General features: G+C 42.6%; 1 protein-coding gene and 1 long non-coding RNA gene across 2 annotated transcripts in view; one reads left to right on the plus strand and one right to left on the minus strand.

The window, feature by feature from the left end:
• LOC147206562 (transcription factor SOX-6-like) overlaps nt 1–19,363 on the plus strand; it is a 93,066-nt gene that overhangs the window by 58,762 nt on the left and 14,941 nt on the right. Inside the window, exons 8-11 of the mRNA XM_086109344.1 lie at nt 7,619–7,742; nt 9,532–9,611; nt 15,916–16,068; nt 17,239–17,407. Of these exons, the coding sequence (XP_085965470.1) occupies nt 7,619–7,742; nt 9,532–9,611; nt 15,916–16,068; nt 17,239–17,407 (526 nt within the window). The remainder of the gene's footprint in view (nt 1–7,618; nt 7,743–9,531; nt 9,612–15,915; nt 16,069–17,238; nt 17,408–19,363) is intronic.
• On the minus strand, nt 5,833–7,742 carry LOC147206563 (uncharacterized). The gene is made up of 3 exons (XR_015100719.1): nt 7,612–7,742; nt 6,408–6,496; nt 5,833–5,983 (listed from the first exon to the last, which is right to left on the minus strand). It is a non-coding gene; the product is annotated as an uncharacterized LOC147206563 (long non-coding RNA).

Here is a 19,363-nt window from a genome sequence, read left to right on the forward strand (position 1 = left end):
TTGTGATGAGGCGACTTCTGTTTTTTTTTTTTTTTTTGCCAACCACGGTCTCTCGTTTGGTAGTTAAATAGCAATTACATTACAGCGCCTTCTCTGTTTTATCCAAATTACTTATTTTAAAACAAGTATTCATTAGTATCCACACATCGTTTTAGTAAACATTTTTAGAAACATATATTTATTTTTAAAAAAGTCAGCGAGAGAGACGCCTGGCCCGATCCGAAGTAATGATTGACATTTTAGGCGTGACCCGAACCGAAATTCTGTTGGGCTCGGGCATCGGGTTTAAGATCTTACCTCTACACCAAATACTTCCTGCATTCATATTTGGCCCTTGCACACACACACACACACACACACACACACACACACACACACACACACACACACACACACACACACACACACACACACACTCATGTATACACCACCCTTGCCTTCTCTCATTAATTTCTCGCCCTCTGTCCTCTTTTCAAACACGTCCATTGTCCTTTCCATCGATTTACGTGTTGTTGTACGGCGGTAATAACAGGGCATGTCAAGACCTCACCTTTTATTCTCCGCGCGGAGAGGTAGGCCTCTTTCAACGCACACGCACGGGTGTGCAGTGACCCTGTAATTGCGGCGTTACGGCTGGGTCGGCCACCCTCGCATTGATCACCCCGGCAGCGATCGATGCCCCCAGCCATCCTCCCACTCGTCCTCGCTCTTCTTTTGATTCCGTGTCCTTTCTTTTTTCACTTCCCAGCATCCCATATTTCATTCGGCACCGATAGAGAATTTTCCGCACTCTATATTTGATTTTTCCCTAAATGGAGTATAATGTGTTGTGTGAGATGAAGATGTGAATTTTTAATTTTTTTTTTTTTTACGTGGCAAATATGATTTTTGTTCGTCTGCTTTTGACTCTTCTCATCTTTGATACTTAAATAATATGAAATAATAATCACGTTAACATGTAAGGGTATTAGGAACTAGCGCGCTGTTGTTTTGTGAAGTAAAACTCAGATTTCCGAATGTCCCTGAATGCAACATCTGGTTTATCTACTACTCCTCCTCCTACTACTACTACTACTAATAATAATAATACAGTACGGAATCTATACTATAGATAGATGGACGGAAGGATAGATGGACGGAAGGATAGATGGACACAAAGAAAGAAGAATTTAAGGGCATTTAGAACACTGAATCAGCTGTGAGGGGGAACTATTTTAGGACGTTCCCTGAAGGCTTTATTATTACAAACTGGAGATGGATAATATTTACATGTAAGGATACAGAGGGGAAACCTATATTTCTAGACTGAACTTTGTGACACTAAAATGTCTTTGTGGTGTAAGTGGAAGCAGACCAGCTGCCCCCACCGGCAAATGGGCCCTGGACGGTAGCCATGACGACGGAGCTCTCGGCGTCTGGCCAACACGTGCCATTGTTTCCTCATTGCCGCACACTTTGCAGCACGTTGAAGCAATTCCGGCCCGGCGTGAAACAAGCGGTCCAGCTGAGAGCTCCATAAGAACACGCTGCTATCCTTTCAGGAGCGCTTTGTTGAAAGCCGCTCTGGCGGCCGTGCTTCACAGCATGGACCAGAATCCGAGTCGTTGCCCCCCCCTGCGGTTCGGCGGCACTAATGAAGTCCGATGCGAGCTTTATTAGGATTCAAATGGGCGGGGTCCTCGTGGCGAAGAAGAAGTTAAAAAACACAAGAGCTCGTTAACTACATCACACCTAAAGAAGCAGGCATGAGAGATCCAAAGGCCGAGGCCCCTTAGGGGAGTTGGTCGCCCTGGAGATGACAGCGCGTCGAGATTGTCCAACGAGGCCGCCGCTTTGATGAAATAGACAGAAACGGAGACCCGGCACAAATTGAGCAGCTTTTGTTCACAGTTGGAGCTCCTTTCTCCACCAGCAATGTCTCACGGTGTTCGTTTACTCAACAGCACTCATTCCAACCATTAGTCCATCGAATTAATGAATGTGCTGCCTTCAGGAACCTAGTTTTCCATATAACAACATAGCCTACTCTTTCATGCCCAAGTGCTATATAGTGGAACCTGGAGACAGCGGACTTTGAGTTAAGGTGTCCACTCTCCTCAAATCACGCTGTGGAGTATTGTCGGTAGTTCCAAAATTCATCCATCCATCCATTTTCCACCCCTTATCCGTGGTCGGGTCAATTTGTTTGCCATCAAAATCACAGATCAATTTCGCATTTGACTAATGTTATTTTTTTTTTTTCAAATGCACTACTTGATCCCATTGAAATGTTGTGCTCAAATATACTAGCTTGCACATAATAATGCAATCCAAACTCTATATTTGTCCATAAGGCGCTCAATGAACATCTCTTTTGCCACTAAAACGCACTGTTTGTTCAGTCGGTCTGCTTCCACTTATCAAATCCAGATGCCCCCCCTCAACCAAAATTCTCAACAGAGATGACCACATGCTACTGTTTGAGCTCCATGGAGACAGGCTTTGTGCGCAATTTGATGGCAAACAAAGCAACATTATGAAAACCCCCCCCCCAACTTTTTAATTGCTTATGTGCGTCGAGTTGGACCGACGGTGAGCCTGCCCACCTGTCAAAGGTGAAATTACACAACCAACCACACCCCGCCCCCTCGCCCCTCCAAAAAGTGCCGCCTACTCACCAAGCATTTATTGCCCATGACTTGCCAGCCAGGCTGTGCCAAGATCATCCATTTTCCAACCTCTGCCAGCCGCCCCCCCCCCGCCAAAAACCATTTGACCATAACAAGGCTTTCAAAAGCTGCTGTCTCGTTGCTTCCTGCATATATTCTGATTCTCTTCTTACCTTCTTCTCTTAACGCATCTTCTGTGTGTGTTGCCAAAAGCTAAAGAAAACTCAAACAACTTCCCAAGTTGTGCGAGTTCAGAGGCATGTTTTTTTTTCTTCCCCTCGCCATAAAATTGTGTGTCTGTGTGCTGCAGAGTTCAAAGTGACCCAGGCTTCCTGTCATGTGGTTTTAAATGGTGTGGGGAGCCAGCAGGGGGGATGTCCATGGGTTAAAGAAATACTTCCGAAACCCCCTTTTCTTATAGATATGGTTTCACGCACACACAAACACACACGCACACACAGCCACTTATTTCCTATTGATCCAGGCTCGAAAGTCTGCCTATGGATGAAGGTAAGCAGAGTACAAAGCCCTTTTTTTTTTTTTTTTGACACAGCCTCACCTTTATTATACTGATAATGTCCTTGCGTCAAGTGATGACACACTTCTGAGCAACCTTCATCCGTCCTCTAAACTTTAATCAATCCTTCCAATTCCAAAGAAATGCAGTCAGCCATCAAAATGGTGACAAAGCAGCTATATATTTTTAAAACACGAGATCGAGTCACAAAAAGTGTAGCCATTGCAATGATAAAATCGTTCACGCAGCAACGTTGCTGATGACAGCCAGTCAAAAGGCATAAAAGCTTTCAAACACTCTAAAAATACATTTTTAGCTTTTGCGCTAGCCAGATCCATCCCGACGTTTATTGCTGTCACAACCTGCAGTCCTGCACTAAAAAAAACAAACAAACAAACAAAAAATGTCTGAATTATGCTGACATTGTATTGCAGTCATTTAGGTCTATTCATTTGAGTGCTGCTAGCCCAGCTAGCGCGACTAGCCCCACTAGCCAAGCTAACAGCGCACAGGTTAATAGACATAAACGACTGCACACTTTGATGCCGACAGTCTGACACAGTTGCCATATCGACTGATCATTTTTTTTAATAAACCAGTCTCACTCAAGCGTGTCGTTTTAGCCGGCAAAACCAAGCGAAAGAAAAATATTTATAGTTTTATCCGAGTGGAACCGGGACCATCATTCCGATTCTCCAGGAGTCGTTGAGATTTTAGAATTTAGAATGTCGGCGCTTAATTTCGACTCCCAGTTAGCCGCGCGAACGAAGTACCACACGAGCTGCTCCTTTCGCACGAGCCGCTTCTCTCGGTTAGCCCCTGCGCCCGCTCCCCTCCTGGTACAGCTCCAGACCCAAAGTTGGAATATCTTAAGCAGCACTTTTCACTTACTTTTGTGTCCCGAAACATTTCCCCCAGTACATATTTAGCCCTTAGTTATACATTGTCGGTATGACAATGGTGGTGGTGTCAATATATATATACCTGTATATATATGAATGTATATGTGTATAAGTGTGTGTTGGGGGTTAGCGAGCCCCACTTGTTGGCTGACAGGCGTGCGTCTTTGTTCAGGCCATCCTCGTAATGGCTCTCATATGTGGCCCATTTCCCTTCAGGACCCACAAAGGCACTCGGGCCCCGACCACAGCGCGCGGGCCTGAGCTAACGGGGCTAATTAATGACTGCAAAGCCACACTCCTCCTCCTCCTCCTCCTCCTCCTCCTCTTCTCGCTCCTCCTTCTGTTTTTCATTTGTAGCTCTTATGCTAGCACTTACCTCCCCTTCCATCTTAAGTTTGTTGTTCATGTTTTATTCTGTTATCACGGTCAACCCTCGCGTCATATTTTGAACGTGATGTGTTATTTGAATCGCTATAGAAACCTATAAACATCGTTTTGGGGTTACTGTTCGCAGTGACTCACAGTTAAAACGGTTCCTCCCACATGCAGAATTCCTGAAAACAACAAAAAAAAAAAGAAAAAGTATGATGCAATTGATTCGTCGGCCAAGATTTATTTTATTTATGAGAGCAATTTAATACTGCAACACACGTGTGAGATGACTTTTGTGTTTTAGGGCAACTCGTCAAACTTTGCCGCCGTGTTACGCCCACATACAGTGACTTAAGCTCTAATGTTTAACAATTTGGTGTCGTCCAACTGTCTGGCATACCAAATTCAAATTTTGTAGCAATCGTAGAGAATCCATAGGAGGGTCCATTTTTGAAGGACGTCCCGAGATTGCCCAAATAACCTTAAAATGGCCCCTTTCAAGCAACGGGCTTTTGTGGGTCTACTCAGGATAGACGTGGCTACCAAATTGTATGCAACAACAAACCAGTCACATGATTCGCTCAAAGATTCCAAGCCGCTTTATCCTATTTCGCGCCGACTCGTCGCCATTGGGACATCGCCGTCCTCGTTGCCCCCACGTACAAGACAACTAGTAATAGTGTGTCAGTGTATGTACACGCGTAGGGATGTGTGTGTAGCGAGAAGAGGCCCTTGTGTTTTCTTAGGGGCCGGGCCGGGACCCCCAGCACCTTCTGGGTAAAAGGAGAACTTTGTGTGTTTGTGCTTCTAGTCAGTCCCAACGTTCCCAGAGGAGCACAATGAATGGAAGCTTTTTTATTTTGTGGTGGTTTTTTTTTTGGTCCCGCTCGACAACCCCCACCCCCAGCCCCACCCACTCACATCTTTCCCCATTTTTCCTACCATATCATATTGTTGATAATTTATTGAATTAAGACTATATTGACATAGAGTATTTTTTCAACTACATTTTCTTTCTTATGTTTATTATTAATACTATCAATAGTACTGTAACTCCTTGCATGCACCCGCTAATTTGCTAACATATTAGCGTGTCCACTGTAGTAACCGCTGTCCCCGAAAGGGTTAATATATTTACAGCAGTGACAGATTTCTTTTGCTCGTACTGTATATTTATTCCAATGTGTAATTTCATAGCTTTTTTTTTTTTTTTTTTAGTTACTCCATTTTCATGATTCCTACATTACGTAGCGATTTCTTAAGGCGCTTACACTGAAACCTGATGAGTCAGCTCAACTCAAATGGTTGGAGGCAATCAATTGCAACGATTCATTTTTCGGTTTGATACAGTCATTCAAACAAGACAAATAACTCTGAGATTTAGTGCATACATTTTATTTAATCACGACTACAACTTCATTCATACGAGTGAAAGATTGTGCTGTTCCTTGGGTTGTGCTTTTAATTTCAAGGTCCTCAAAGTGCTTCAACACTGTCTTCTGATTCATCTTTTGGTGATGCAAGATCAAGCTCCTCTTGATGCTCTGTCATCAGTACAAAGTATCATGAATGACTGAATATTAAAATGCCCCAAAATGTTATTGTACTCATAACAACGGTGTCGTTACGGCAAAAATTCCTTTTTGAGTCTGCAGGTTTTCCAACTGTATGCAACTTTTTTATTTTCCCAAGATGTACTGTTAGATTTTACAGTGTGTTAGTGGTCCTTTTTAGCGCTGCAATATTAACTGCAAAATTGCAGATGTGCTATTTCGTTTTTTTCCATATAATTCACTATTCAAGTTGTGTGTTTTTCTTATTTCGATTCTTTTGTGTTCATACATTTTATTTCCTTGTCGGGACATTTTCAAGTGAAGGTGAGAACTTTCTTGAGTAGGGAATGATAATTGTTTTTCACCCCCCCCCCCCCCCCCCCACACACGAATTCCTGCAGGCACATTTTCTTACCGTTTTCTTTGATTGGCGTACTTCACCTCACTTGGGGGGGCCCCCCGCAATCCTCCCTCCGGACTCTTTCAAGGTGACATGAAAGGCCCCTGTTGGCAAAAGACATTTGCTCATCAATTTTGCACAAAGTGTCTTACTTTTTGACTTGATCTTTATTCTTTCATTTGATCTTTTTTTTCTTAGCTAGTTACTGGCCACTTCATTAGGTACAGCTGCACCCTCTCCTGGCGTCCAACGCAAACACTCGGCCTTCACGTTACCCCCCCCCCCCCCCCCAAAAATCAAATACAGAAGCCAAATAAAACTTTTTACGTTGCTAACGCTAACAAAGAACAGCAACATCATTATCCTAAAAATTTGCATTGCTACCTTAAAGTCATTCCATTTTTATCGTTATTGTCACACCAAAAAGAAACATTATTCTTAAAAAAAACAACTTCATATAAAGCTAATAGTGAAGTATTAAAGTATAAGACTATAAATTAAAAAAAAAATTAAAAAACAGCACGAGTAAGAGTTTTAAAATGAAAGTAAGTAAGCTAAAATGACATTGTTAAAAAATGCTTAAAAACTAAATAATTGTGAAATAAATACATAAATCAGATGCAGCTTTGTCCAAAGCTGTCCCACACGGGTCTAAAAATATATTCAAGAAAATAACACAAACAAACTAAAAACAGATACAAATTCCTGATTTGGACGCTACTAAGTCATTTAGTCAAAATCGCGCAGGCCTGACGAGTGTGCAAAAGTTTTCACCCAGGTTTCAACCCTCAAAAACAGTATCCATTTTTGTTTGCAAACAGCGCATCGCCACGGCAACAGCATGCAAGAAAATAAAAAACTTTCATTGACTTGTAAGACAACTTGAAAATATCACATTTTTTGCCGGGCTCAATGTGTGTGAAAAGTTTGGTGAGTTTTCATTCATGTTTAAGACTTCAAAAAATCATTATGGAAAATAATAATAATAATAATTTCTAAGGAAACATCAGGGACCTCGCAGCGGTCACTGCACGGGCCCTAATTTAAAAAAAAAATCATATTTTAATGTTAACATGACATGCATTTTAATTTCTCGCTCCTGCTCTCTCGTATTTGCAATTTTATTGAGTGACCTTTTATGCGTATTTTAATTTCTCCCTCTGACTCTCTTCTTGTCTCTCTTTGTCGCTGTCCATGACCGCTGGTGTCTCTCACCCACCTCTCAGGTCCAAGGTCACATGCCTCCCCTCATGATCCCCGTGTTCCCTCACGACCAGAGATCTTTGGCGGCCGCCGCAGCCGCCGCACAGCAAGGCTTCCTCTTCCCACCGGGCATGTCGTACAAGCCAGGTATGCGCACGCACGAGCGCGCACACACACACACACACACACACACACACACACGCGCGCAACAATGTGGTGATGAATGCGGAGGAAATAAATGTTTTCTGGATAAACAATCCGCCTCTCAGACAAAGACAGCTCTTATCAGCGGCACCTCCCACGCTGTGTCACACACACGCGCGCAGACACACACACACACTCACAATGGGAACCCGGTCCGCGTTAATGAGGTGTGTCAGGTGAGGAATGTTCTGCAAAAGAGCGGAGAGATTTACAAGGCACCCAACAATACATTGGACACAGCCCAGCCTGGAATGTCATGTCTCTTTTTTTTTTTTTAGTGCGTGCTGAAAGCTGCACAAAACATCTGCAGTGTGAAACATGTCTCACACACACACACACACGCACACACACACACGTTTCCCAGGTAGGCACGAATACGCTTCACACATAACAAAAATTTTAAGCGCATAAGAAAAAAAACACACCCAACAAAGTTTGCTGGCGAATGCCTTGATATTGTATTGTCGTGTGCACAGATTCAAGTTACCCAGTGGCGGATGCATCAAAGCAGCCCCAGAAACTCTCAGTGAGACACATTTTATGCCTTGATAGTCCTGAAATTTTAGTGCAGCAATGCAGCATTGTCAAGAATCTGCCATAATTTGCTGTAGGGTTTTTTTTTTCTTATTGTACACTCCAAATTGTTAGTGTACTTCTGAAGAGGCTCCATTACAGTTTGGGGTTGCTTTGCTACATCAGGATCTGAGCGTTTTGAGTCCGTGCATTCTACAATGCCATCTTGAGACCAGTGGAGGATTTTGGAGCAAAATGTGCAGCCCAAAGTAAGAAATAAAAATACACTTTGACACACATGCAGATACATGCACACATACACTTTGCAGTATATACACTCTAATACACACTCTCATACAGTAGATGAAATAGACGTATAACATGGGGGGGGGGGGGGGGGGGGACAACACGCCAGCTCAGTAACACACTCATCCTAATGTTATAGACTCACTTTACCAAAAACAATACATCATCATCAGTCAATTAAATGTAGACACACACACACACACACAAAGGTACACTATCGATATACACACTGGCTCAACAATATGTCTCAAAAGTCACTTCGAAAAGCACCAGCGGTCAGTTGAAGGTATGTTGCAAACAGACACAAAAGTACACACGCACGCACACACACACACACTCATGTACACTATCCAGTTCCACACAGGCTCAATAAAAATAACACACGTCGAGTCGCAAATCACCAGAAAAAAAAGCAACACAAGTTGATGAAACATATGTTGCAAACACACACAAAGGTAAACACGCCTCTGTTCATTCTGCAGCCTGCCAGATAACACACACATCACGGTGGAGGTTCGCTACTCATAAATCAAAAGATACAATTACACATAAACCAGCTGGTGTTGTAGGTTTGCCGCACACACGCACACAGAGGTGCAGACAAAGGTACTCACACATTTTTGGAATATTCCTCGCTTTCCTCCAGGTGTTCCACCATTTGGAAAGAGTTCCTCCTACATGAGCACACTTGTCCCGAGAGAGGCAAACATTATTATTACACTTTTTTTTAATTTTTTTTTTATTTTTAAACGGTCAGGGGTGGTTGTTAAAAAGCCATTATTGACTCAAACAAAAGCTTCGACATGGAAAGCCTTTTAGAGTCTAATCTCGGGAGAATGGAGTGTAAGTGGGAAGCGTATGGAACTGACCGGGATATGAATATAAACATGAAGCCACTGTGTGTTCGCTACAGGTGACAATTACCCCATGCAGTTCTTTCCTTCCACAATGGCGGCAGCGGCAGCGTCCGGGCTCAGTCCACTTCAGCTGCAGGTGACACACCACACGGTCACACATCGACAGTACGCGGTGAAGTGAAATATCGACATTTTCGCTTGAACATAAAGATGAACTCGTTATAATAAGCACGAACAAAACTATTTGGGGAATTGTGCATTCTTGTATTACCGATACTAATAATAGCTTTAAGAAAACCTTTATTCGTCTCAGAATGGGGAAATTCCCAATTTACACCAGCAAAGTTATGAAAGGAAGAAGGTAGAAGAACAAAAAGTATAGGAGCTGCTGTAAAGGCAGCCACACTCGCGGCGCCATCTTGAAGTCAGAATAACATAATAACAAAATAATACAACACAACATATAAGACAGCCATTCAATCTTAACCACTTTTCTGCACACTCTTTGTTGTTTGAAGCAGTTATAGATGAAAGAGGAGTGGATGATAAGAATTAAAGCCTCCAAGAACAGTTATGCTAATTTAAAACCCGCAAACAGTACACTTAGTGCCCAGAATGACAATACAAGCTCCCCAAACGGTAATTTATCTGCCAGAATAGTAATGAGAATTTTTTTTTTAAATTATAATAATAATAATTAAAGTCTACAAAAAGGAGCTTAGTTGCCAGAATGAATGTAATAACTACAGCTTTCCCTCCCCGTAAAACAGAAAATGAAATTACGGACTGGGATCGTAAGAAGGAAAGGCCCCCAAAATGCCAATCGTTTTGCCAAAATGATGATAATAATCATAATAAATCCCCCACCCAGAAGGAGAACCCTTTTGCAAAAATAGTAAGAATTAAAGCCTTTAAGAGGATGACTTAGTTGACAGAAAAAAATAAAGACTTCCAACTTTGTGCCCACAAATAGAATATGAGTCGCCAGAATAATCGTAAAAACTCACGTCTCACAAAAGGAAAATCATTTCCCAAAAAAAAGTCAAACTCCAAATTTATTTCTCGAAAAATAATTGAAGCTCAGGCTGCTGTAGATATGACCGTTTTGCTTGGGTGCCTTTTAATTCAAGGAACCGCTAAAATTGCTGTTTGAATACATCGGTGTTAATGTTGATGCTAATCAGCGATGGCATGGTGAACACGCATATTTTTCTGCTCCGAAAAAATGCTTGGCAGTTGAAAGAGGAGAAAAAAACGGTTAAATGCCTTGACCTCGACATCACATAAAGGCTTTTACATTTATTGAATAAGCGCCATTCTCTGTTCTTTACATCCTCATTGAAAGAAAGGGAATACAAAGCAAACAAAAGCAGCCTCTCAGAAAATTACAACATTCCCGCAACAGAACAAGTGTCTAAAGACGACGCGTTTAAGACGCTGTCTCCAGGTAGATAAAGAAACATTGACCCGGTAAACAAAACTACTTGGCACAAGCTCTGAGGTCAAGAGGTGCAATAGAGTATTTCCTAAAAAAAGAAAAATTAAAAAAATAATAATAATTTGAAAAGACTCTCTTATTGGGCCCGTTATCCGTTGCTTGACATAATAACTATCCAGCGTCTATCCGCTGCATAAAAAAGTCAACCGAGTGCCAGGTCAAGGCTAACTGGCGTCATGTTGAGGAAAGAAAGACGGGCTGAAAAAAAGTGTTTACCACCTCATGGCTGTTTCTGCCATCTTTTGCGTTGTCCTTTGAAGTCTGTGTTGCTCAACATCCAGTAAAGGACGACCGTGATAAGACAGGAAGAAGAAAAACATATGGAAAGAGAAGAAGAGTAGTGCCGTCAGTGTTTGTGAGTACCGGTAATTACATGGGGGCTACTGGCTGGGTTTTCAGGGAACGGGTGGTCTGCATCCAGAGGGGCCTAAATAGGTGTGCGTTTTCGCCAGTGTCGTTTGCGAAACAAGAGTTAAATGCCAGGATTAAAATAAGAATTAAAGCTTGCCAAAAATCTGTTTTGATTCAGGAATAGTAACGCCAATGAATCATCAATCATCATCATTAGAAGAAGATGAACAACAAGAGGAATAGTAAAAAAGCAGTCTTGGTTGTCACGGGAATAGACATTAAAGTCCCCTGAAAGGCAGTTTAATGCGGAAAGAAAAAGATGAACGAAAGTCATCAAAAGGTGGCTTGATTGTAATCCTAAACACATCAAATAGTATTAATAATACTAATCATAAACGTTCAAAGAGGTGAAATAATTGCCATTAAAACCATGATTTACTGACAAAATAATATGCAATAATAAGAATTAAAGCCTCAAAAAGTTAATCTTATTAGTAGTAGTAGTAGGAGGAGGAGGAGAAGAAGTAATAGTCATAGTATTTGCCCAAAAACATAATAATAATAAGGGCGGCCCGGTAGTCCAGTGGTTAGCACGTCGGCTTCACAGTGCGGAGGTACCGGGTTCGATTACAGCTCCGGCCTCCCTGTGTGGAGTTTGCATGTTCTCCCCGGGCCTGCGTGGGTTTTCTCCGGGTGCTCCGGTTTCCTCCCACATTCCAAAAACATGCATGGCAGGCTGATTGGACGCTCTAAATTGTCCCTAGGTGTGAGTGTGGGCGTGAATGGTTGTTCGTCTCTGTGTGCCCTGCGATTGGCTGGCAACTGATTCAGGGTGTCCCCCGCCTACTGCCCGGAGACGGCTGGGATAGGCTCCAGCACCCCCCGCGACCCTAGTGAGGATCAAGCGGTTCGGAAAATGGATGGATGGATAATAATAATAATAATAATCATCATCATAATAAAGCGGCACAAATAAGAGACTTGGTCGCTTGAATAATAGGCATTAAAGTCCCCCAAAAGGCAAATTAATACCGGAACAAGAAAGGTAAATTAAAGCGACGAAAAAATTAAAAAGGTATCTGTGCAATGGAACAATAAAACAAATAATCAGAGCCCCCCCCCCCAAACAGGGCCCAACAAGGTGTTTTGGTTGCAGTAATAGGAATTAAAGCCCCTCCAAAAGTCAAATTACTTGCTGGAATAGTGTTAAGATCGGCTGCAAAAAGTTGATTCGGTTGCTGGAGTCATCATAAGCAATCAAACCCCCAATATGGCATTTTAGTTGCAGTAAATGAAAGCCCCCAGACGATGGCTTGGGGGCTGGCATAATAATAGTAAGAAATAATGCACCTAAAAAAAGCAACATGGTTGATAGAAGAATGAATATCAGTAAACCTTGCCAAATTGGCTAATTATTTTCTGAAATACTAATAAGAATTAAATCCCCCGATAAGGAGACACAATTGCCTGAATGATAATGGTAAGAATTAAAGCCCCCCCCCCCCCCACTTATGAAAAGGGTGATTTAGGTCCTTGCCGTGTTTCAAAACATAGGCTATTCTTTTGTGCGTGTGCCAGCAAGCTCGGGGAGCCACGAGTAACACGCGAGCGACCGCTCTTTTCTCCTCCGCCCGTCAGACAAAAGCCTCTCGTTGCGATGAATCACGGCAGAAGGAATGCCGTCCCTCCCGAAAGCGGAACACCTGGACGGGCAATTCATCACGCACTTTACTGCCGCTTGACACCTGTGCGGGGAGAATAGCACTTAGTGCTAATGGTTATCGGAGCGTATATTTGCAAAAGATGGAAAATGCTTGGCATTCCGTCGTATAAAAACAAAACGGGAAAAAAAAAACACTCGCACTTATTGCTCGACGTCGCATTGTTCTTGTGGATCAGGGCTCTCCTTAGTTGCTATTGACAGAGCACAGTCAAAGCGCCACCAGAACGAAGACGTGGCGAAGGAAAGATGAATGAGAGAGGAAGCGTTTCATCAATGGCGCAGAAGGGAGTTTGTTTACGAGGGAGCAATTATGGCAGGAAATAGCCATGCCAAATGCAATTATGAGTATTGTTGGAAGAACATTTTGATTGCCGTGTAAAAACAACAGCAAAAATAACTTTGCAGGGAGTATCACGGTATTTATTAGGGGCAAGGTGTTTACTGTGGTGACGGCCTGCATTTGTAGAAATACATTTTTTAATATGTATGAAGTCCTATATTTTTGGGTTTTTTTGTCCCACAGCTATATAATGATTTATTCGAGCAGAGGCAATTATTTTTAAAATATCTGTAATATTTAAAGAAAAAGGAAAGAAAGCATTGGTGTAAGACGGGCTAGACTCTAATAGCATTCTGTGGCGGTGATTTCATTGTGACTCAAACTTTAAAAAAAATAAAAATAGTTGGATTTGGAGTGACGTGTTTGTTTGGGCGTCAGTCACTGGCTCCAAGAGATGAGCATGAAATGTTAACATACAGTAGACAGGAAAAATACTTGTGCCACTTTTAAAGAAATATTTAAAGTTTGTTTGTATCTTTGTGTTTCAGTCACTATGAAACGATTCTTCATGCCACAGAATACAAATGGTTGTCTCTGGTCGTTTTTGGGTTAATGCTGTTTTCCATGTGCTAGAAAGTAGCCAGCTCGTTCATATATGGATAAGCCAATCGGCATATTGGGGAAAGCAAACGCTTTAGTTTCTGGCTAATGTAGCATAGCATAAAACGTTAGCCTTCGCATAGACTGCATTATTCGAAAGTTCCCCGCTTCATGAAAAAAAAAAAGGAATATGCTGAAGCGGCGCTGCGGTGGTCTTGATTGACAGAACCACAGCCTCGCCACCACACCATGCTCGGGTCTCACTCACGACGCGTTCTTACGGGGATTTTGGCAGCCCGCGAAGGCCTTCCAATCAAAACAAGTGGTGTGACATCACAGGCTTTGTTTCAAGCAGCGGCGAGGCTCCGTTTTCAGTTCATGATTAATATTGAAAAAGAGGACCTAACCACCAGTTTTGCAGTTTTGACTACAGGGAAATTGGATCTGCCAATCCTGGTGGGGAGGAGTGGGGGTCTTTTCAACTGAGAGGGGGATTAGAGGATAAAGACAAGATGGAGCAGATGCTAGAGCAAGAAGAGTGAAAGCATGCAGAAGGACACCATCAGAAAGCGTCTATTAGCCATACAGTCTTGCAAGTCAGCACGTGAAGCTAACTAGCTATACAGTCTCGCTAGTTAGCACGTGAAGCTAACCATCTTCACTCACAGTTCCTTGTTGTCAACTTTAAATGGAACAAATGCGACTTTAATGCACAACGCAAGCTGCCTGATACCGGTTGAGAGGGAGCAAGGAAGCTGAATTTGCACAGACGCTAACAGTAGCTTCACTGTCTCATTGTTGCTACATTTGAATGGCGTATACTAGACAGAGGCTTATTGCAAATTTGCTGAACGTCAGTTGTTGTGGTTATGTGGGGCAAAATTTGATGATTCTGTCTTAATAGTGCACCGCAGAGTTTGATCAAATTCAGCCTCAAAGCCACTTTCCACTCAGAATCAGAATCGGTATCCTCAATATTGACCAAATATGTGAAAAGGAATTTGTCTCTCATAGTTTGAGCCACTAGCATGACAGTACACATGCAAGCCATTTTTGCGTCATTCCAAGGGTCCCCCAAACTTGTCCAAGACTTTTTCTCCAGTTGCTACCAAATCTGCGGCGGGTATACTCAACTCTTAACAACTCTCCTCGACAAGGTCAGCCTCCTCATCACTGCTTGAGCTTCAATTAGGGCCTGAATCACCGTGTTTATGTTTCTTCGGAAGAATGAATGGCCTTTTCAGGGGCCTCCACTTTTCCTTCTGGAAAAAAAATGGCCCAAACAACACTTTGACCAATCATCACAATATTATCTCACTCGTGAATTCGCCCAAATGAGATCCAATGAGAAGCAGCTTTCCAAGACTGTTCTTTTTTGCGTATCAATGTGGGCATAGCATGGCATCAAAATATGACCATCATTTTGAGTATTCGCCATGAAATAGAAGCCTCAAAGAAATTTTGCCACAAGTAACAAATGTCAAATTGGGTGGACACGTCAATCATAATAGGAAGCACAAAAAAAAGTCTCAAGGACCCATATCCGAATACATGAAGTCGGCCATTTTAGTTTCAAGCAGCCATTTTGATTTGGCGGGAGCAGTCCATCAAAGTTTGATGATAATGTCGAGAATTCGGCATGAAAACAGCTTTACTTTAAGTGGTTTGCACTCACAGCCGCCGTGGCAACCAAAGCTTATTTTGCACAAGCGCCACAACGTGGGTGTTCTAAAGATATAGTCCAGCAACGACTTGGTGTTTGGATGCGAATTAAAGTGACAATTGCCTCAAACTGTGAGCAGGACGCTCTTGTTGAGTGACTTGTTGATGTATGATTTGGTGTGTGTGTGTGTGTGTGTGTGTGTGTGTGTGGTGTGTGGTGTGTGCGTGCGAGTGAGTGGGTGGGTGGCGGAACGAAAGAGGAAAAAGCCACCGACCGACACTAACAATCTATCGGTTTTTTTTTCTTTACTTTTTTTTTCTCGCAGCAGCTGTACGCCGCCCAGCTGGCGAGTATGCAGATCTCGCCGGGGGCCAAGATGGCGGCCGTCCCGCCAGGGGCATCCAACGCTTCCGGTCCGCTGTCGCCCTCCGCCCTCAAGAGTGAGAAGCGAGCGTCGAGTCCCCTTGTGAAGGTCAAGGTGAGCGTGAAAATCCATTTCCTTCGTCGTTTTACTTTTTCAATTACAATCAAATGTCATCTCTCACACACACACACACGAAATGAAAAAGTGACACTGGCGCTGGCTGCTGTTTGGCTGCAGGCCAGACCTCTTCACTGTTGAGAGAGTGCACGCCTCGTCTTTATTTGACGACCAAGCGCTATAATGTAAGCCACGTGTGTGTGTGTGTGTGTGTGTGTGTGTGTGTGTGTGTGTGTGCGTGCGTGGGTTAGCAGCTGCGAGTCACAATGGGCGCACGTCAGCGCTCACCACAGTCAAACGCTAGCGCAGCGCCGTCTGAACTCCACGCCAGGCACTCGGCACGCGCACAACCGCACACACACACACACACACACACACACACAGCTTACTAGCATGCCACCACAGTCTAACAGAAACACAAAAAGATGCCTTACACACCCTCAAAAGCTTTATCATTTAATCATCATTTAAAATTACAATTACATCATGAAGTGCACAAGTACATTTTAATGCTAATAAAACTGCAGTACTCTAAATACTGTACTTTCTACTCGATCCACTGCCATTGATCTCCTTACTCCTAATATACAAAACACAAAGCCTTTATGTGCACTTGGCAACAAGTAAAATTAAAAAAGAAAGTACAAAAGAATAAAGATATAGAGTGAGCAAAGAGCAAAATAAGAACAACATAACACACACGCACGCAGACACACACACAAATGCTAAATACAAATAAACACAAAATTGCAAATATATTATGAGTGTAACAAATATATACTATCGACAAAAATATACAGTCACGCCCCCCCCCCCGCCCCCCCACATAAATGCGGACAAATTCTTTTCACAGAGTAACCAAACTGATAAATCAAATCAAATTTTGTAGAAGTAAAGAAAATATATAAAACAACGATGGCTCAGACATAAGAGAATAGATATTAGAATTTATTTACATTTAGGGTAGGTTACAACTCGTTAAGGCATACTAAAAGAATGTAAATAAAATATGTTCATGCCGCACATGGACAATGCTCGTCAAACAAGGCGTCGTTAAAAAAAAAAAAAAACAATGCCACAAAATATATATAAAAATGAATGAACAGGTGTTTTGTACGCCGTTTATATTTGATGACTAAGTAATTGTGACGTGTCATTTCCGGTCAGTTGGAGGAAGGCTCTACGCAGCCGCTCAACCTGTCAGCCCGGCCCAAGACATCGCCGGCGTCGCCGACGGCGCAAACGCTGTTCTCCGGTAACAAGAGCAGCCCCACCGGGGCCACCAAGGCCCGCATCCCCAGTCCGGTCTCCGTCATGGGCCACAACGCATCCCTGGGTAAGGTGCACCCCGGAAAAGCCAATTTCAGAAATTTGATTGACATGCCTACCAAGAGTAGGCCATGAAAAAAGTCTGAAAAATTGTTAGCCGGAAAGACGCAGGAAGTTTGTCATTTTGGTTTGAAACAACCATTTTAGCCAAATGTTGGTCATTTCCAGGGTTTCTTCAAAGAAAAACTCCTCCAAGGGATTTTGTGTGATTGCTACCAAATTTGACCGCATACAAAAGACAAACTGGCAACGCTAAAATGCAAATCATTTTGGTTTTGGTCGTTGTGTGTGGGCAGAGCATGGCGGCCAAGTTTGATGAGTCACCGTTGGTCACTACGACTGCCGAGAATTTGTGGAAAATTCAGCCCTCAAAGCAAGTTGCACTCAAAATTTGGTCGACGTTGTCTATCATGAGGAGAGCCACCAAAACAGTCTTGAGAATCCGTACCTGTAATAACGCAGGAAGTCTGAAGGATGTTTACTCGACCGATAGAGATGCTAATTTGCGAAACGTTTTAGTTGTTGTTGTTATTGAATGTAGGCAGAGCATAGAAGCCAAGTTTGATTTTTTACTACAGCCCAAAAATAACCCCCATGAAATTTGGCACCACGTTTATCAGGATCAGACCCACAAAAAAGTTATAAGAACTTGTACCCCAAAACACACAGGAAGTCAGTGATCATTTGAAGTCGCTAATTTCGGGTAATTTTGGGGATATCCAAAGGTCCTTCTTCAAACAAACTTTTCTGAGAAATTTTGTTCAATTGCGACCAAATTTTTACGAGATATATGAGCAGCACAAAACTGTGAGACGTTTTACTTTACATTTTAGTTTTCATCAATGTGTGTGAGCAGAGCATGGCGGAAAATCTCAATTTCAGTTTTGTTTTTTTATTTATTTGTCTTTTGTTTGATTTGTATTCATGTTCATCACTTTTTTAAAAGAGCTCTATAAATACAATTCAACTGAATTTCAAAACAGGACACTCGAATAATCAGCCGCCCAATTTTTTCAACGAGAGTTGTGCCCTCAAGAGATTCACAGTTGCCCCCGTGCTGGCAGAAATGTGTCGTCAATTAGCTCGTCTCCACAGCTAACAATTGCCAACATCAATGAACCTTAGCTCTGTTTTACTCTGATGTAGGCGTGCCAGAGTCAAAACAACAGCCCACTACCACCCCCACCAGCCAGGGTGGCACGTGCCCAGTAGACTGCAGACACCTTGGGGTGTGTTTTACTGGAGGCCAGAGCCCTGTATTTAGCCCTCCATGAAAAGGCTGCCAGCGGAAAGAGTGAAATGCACCGCACGTTAATTTGCCTTTTTTTTTTTTTTGAGCTTCCTCACATTATTGTCTGCCAGGACCCAGACCTTTTTATGAGCCTACCTATCTGTTATCTGTTATTAAGGCTAATCTAAAGCCTCTCATTGCAGACACATCACCCCCCCCCCCCCCCCGCCACCCGTGAAAACATTTTCACCAGACGGTGCTATTTTCTGCGCCGTTTTTAACGGCCACCCAAGCATTTAGTGCTTCCTTACTCGTCTGCTAATTAAAACAGCAACTGCGACGGAAACTTTGGCATCCTTTTATTTACCCGCTTCCTTATTCTTTACATGTACATCTGCTTCATGAGTGGGGAAACGCGTAAACAAGGAGGCCGGAAACACTCAGGAACATCGAGTGACTGCGACAAAGATGTTGTTAAAGTTACAAGACGCAATTTAGCACAATAAACACACCAAAGGTATTTCTCGAGTGATTTCCCGTCGGGTTCTGCGTTCCTAAATTCAGAAATGCCTAAATTGAGAAAGCCATTACTTCTCAAATTGTTATTTTATTTTATGTTTTAGTTTTTGACATTATAAAAATATATACAGTTGTACCTCGAAATATTATTGACGGATTACTTTTGAAGAACCGCCATCGCAGCTAAAATTTACTGTCAAATAAAACATGTTG

The sequence above is a fragment of the Hippocampus guttulatus genome, chromosome 4 (genome assembly GCF_054856545.1).
Source record: "Hippocampus guttulatus isolate MCC_2025c chromosome 4, RoL_Hgut_1.0, whole genome shotgun sequence".
NCBI lineage: Eukaryota > Metazoa > Chordata > Actinopteri > Syngnathiformes > Syngnathidae > Hippocampus > Hippocampus guttulatus.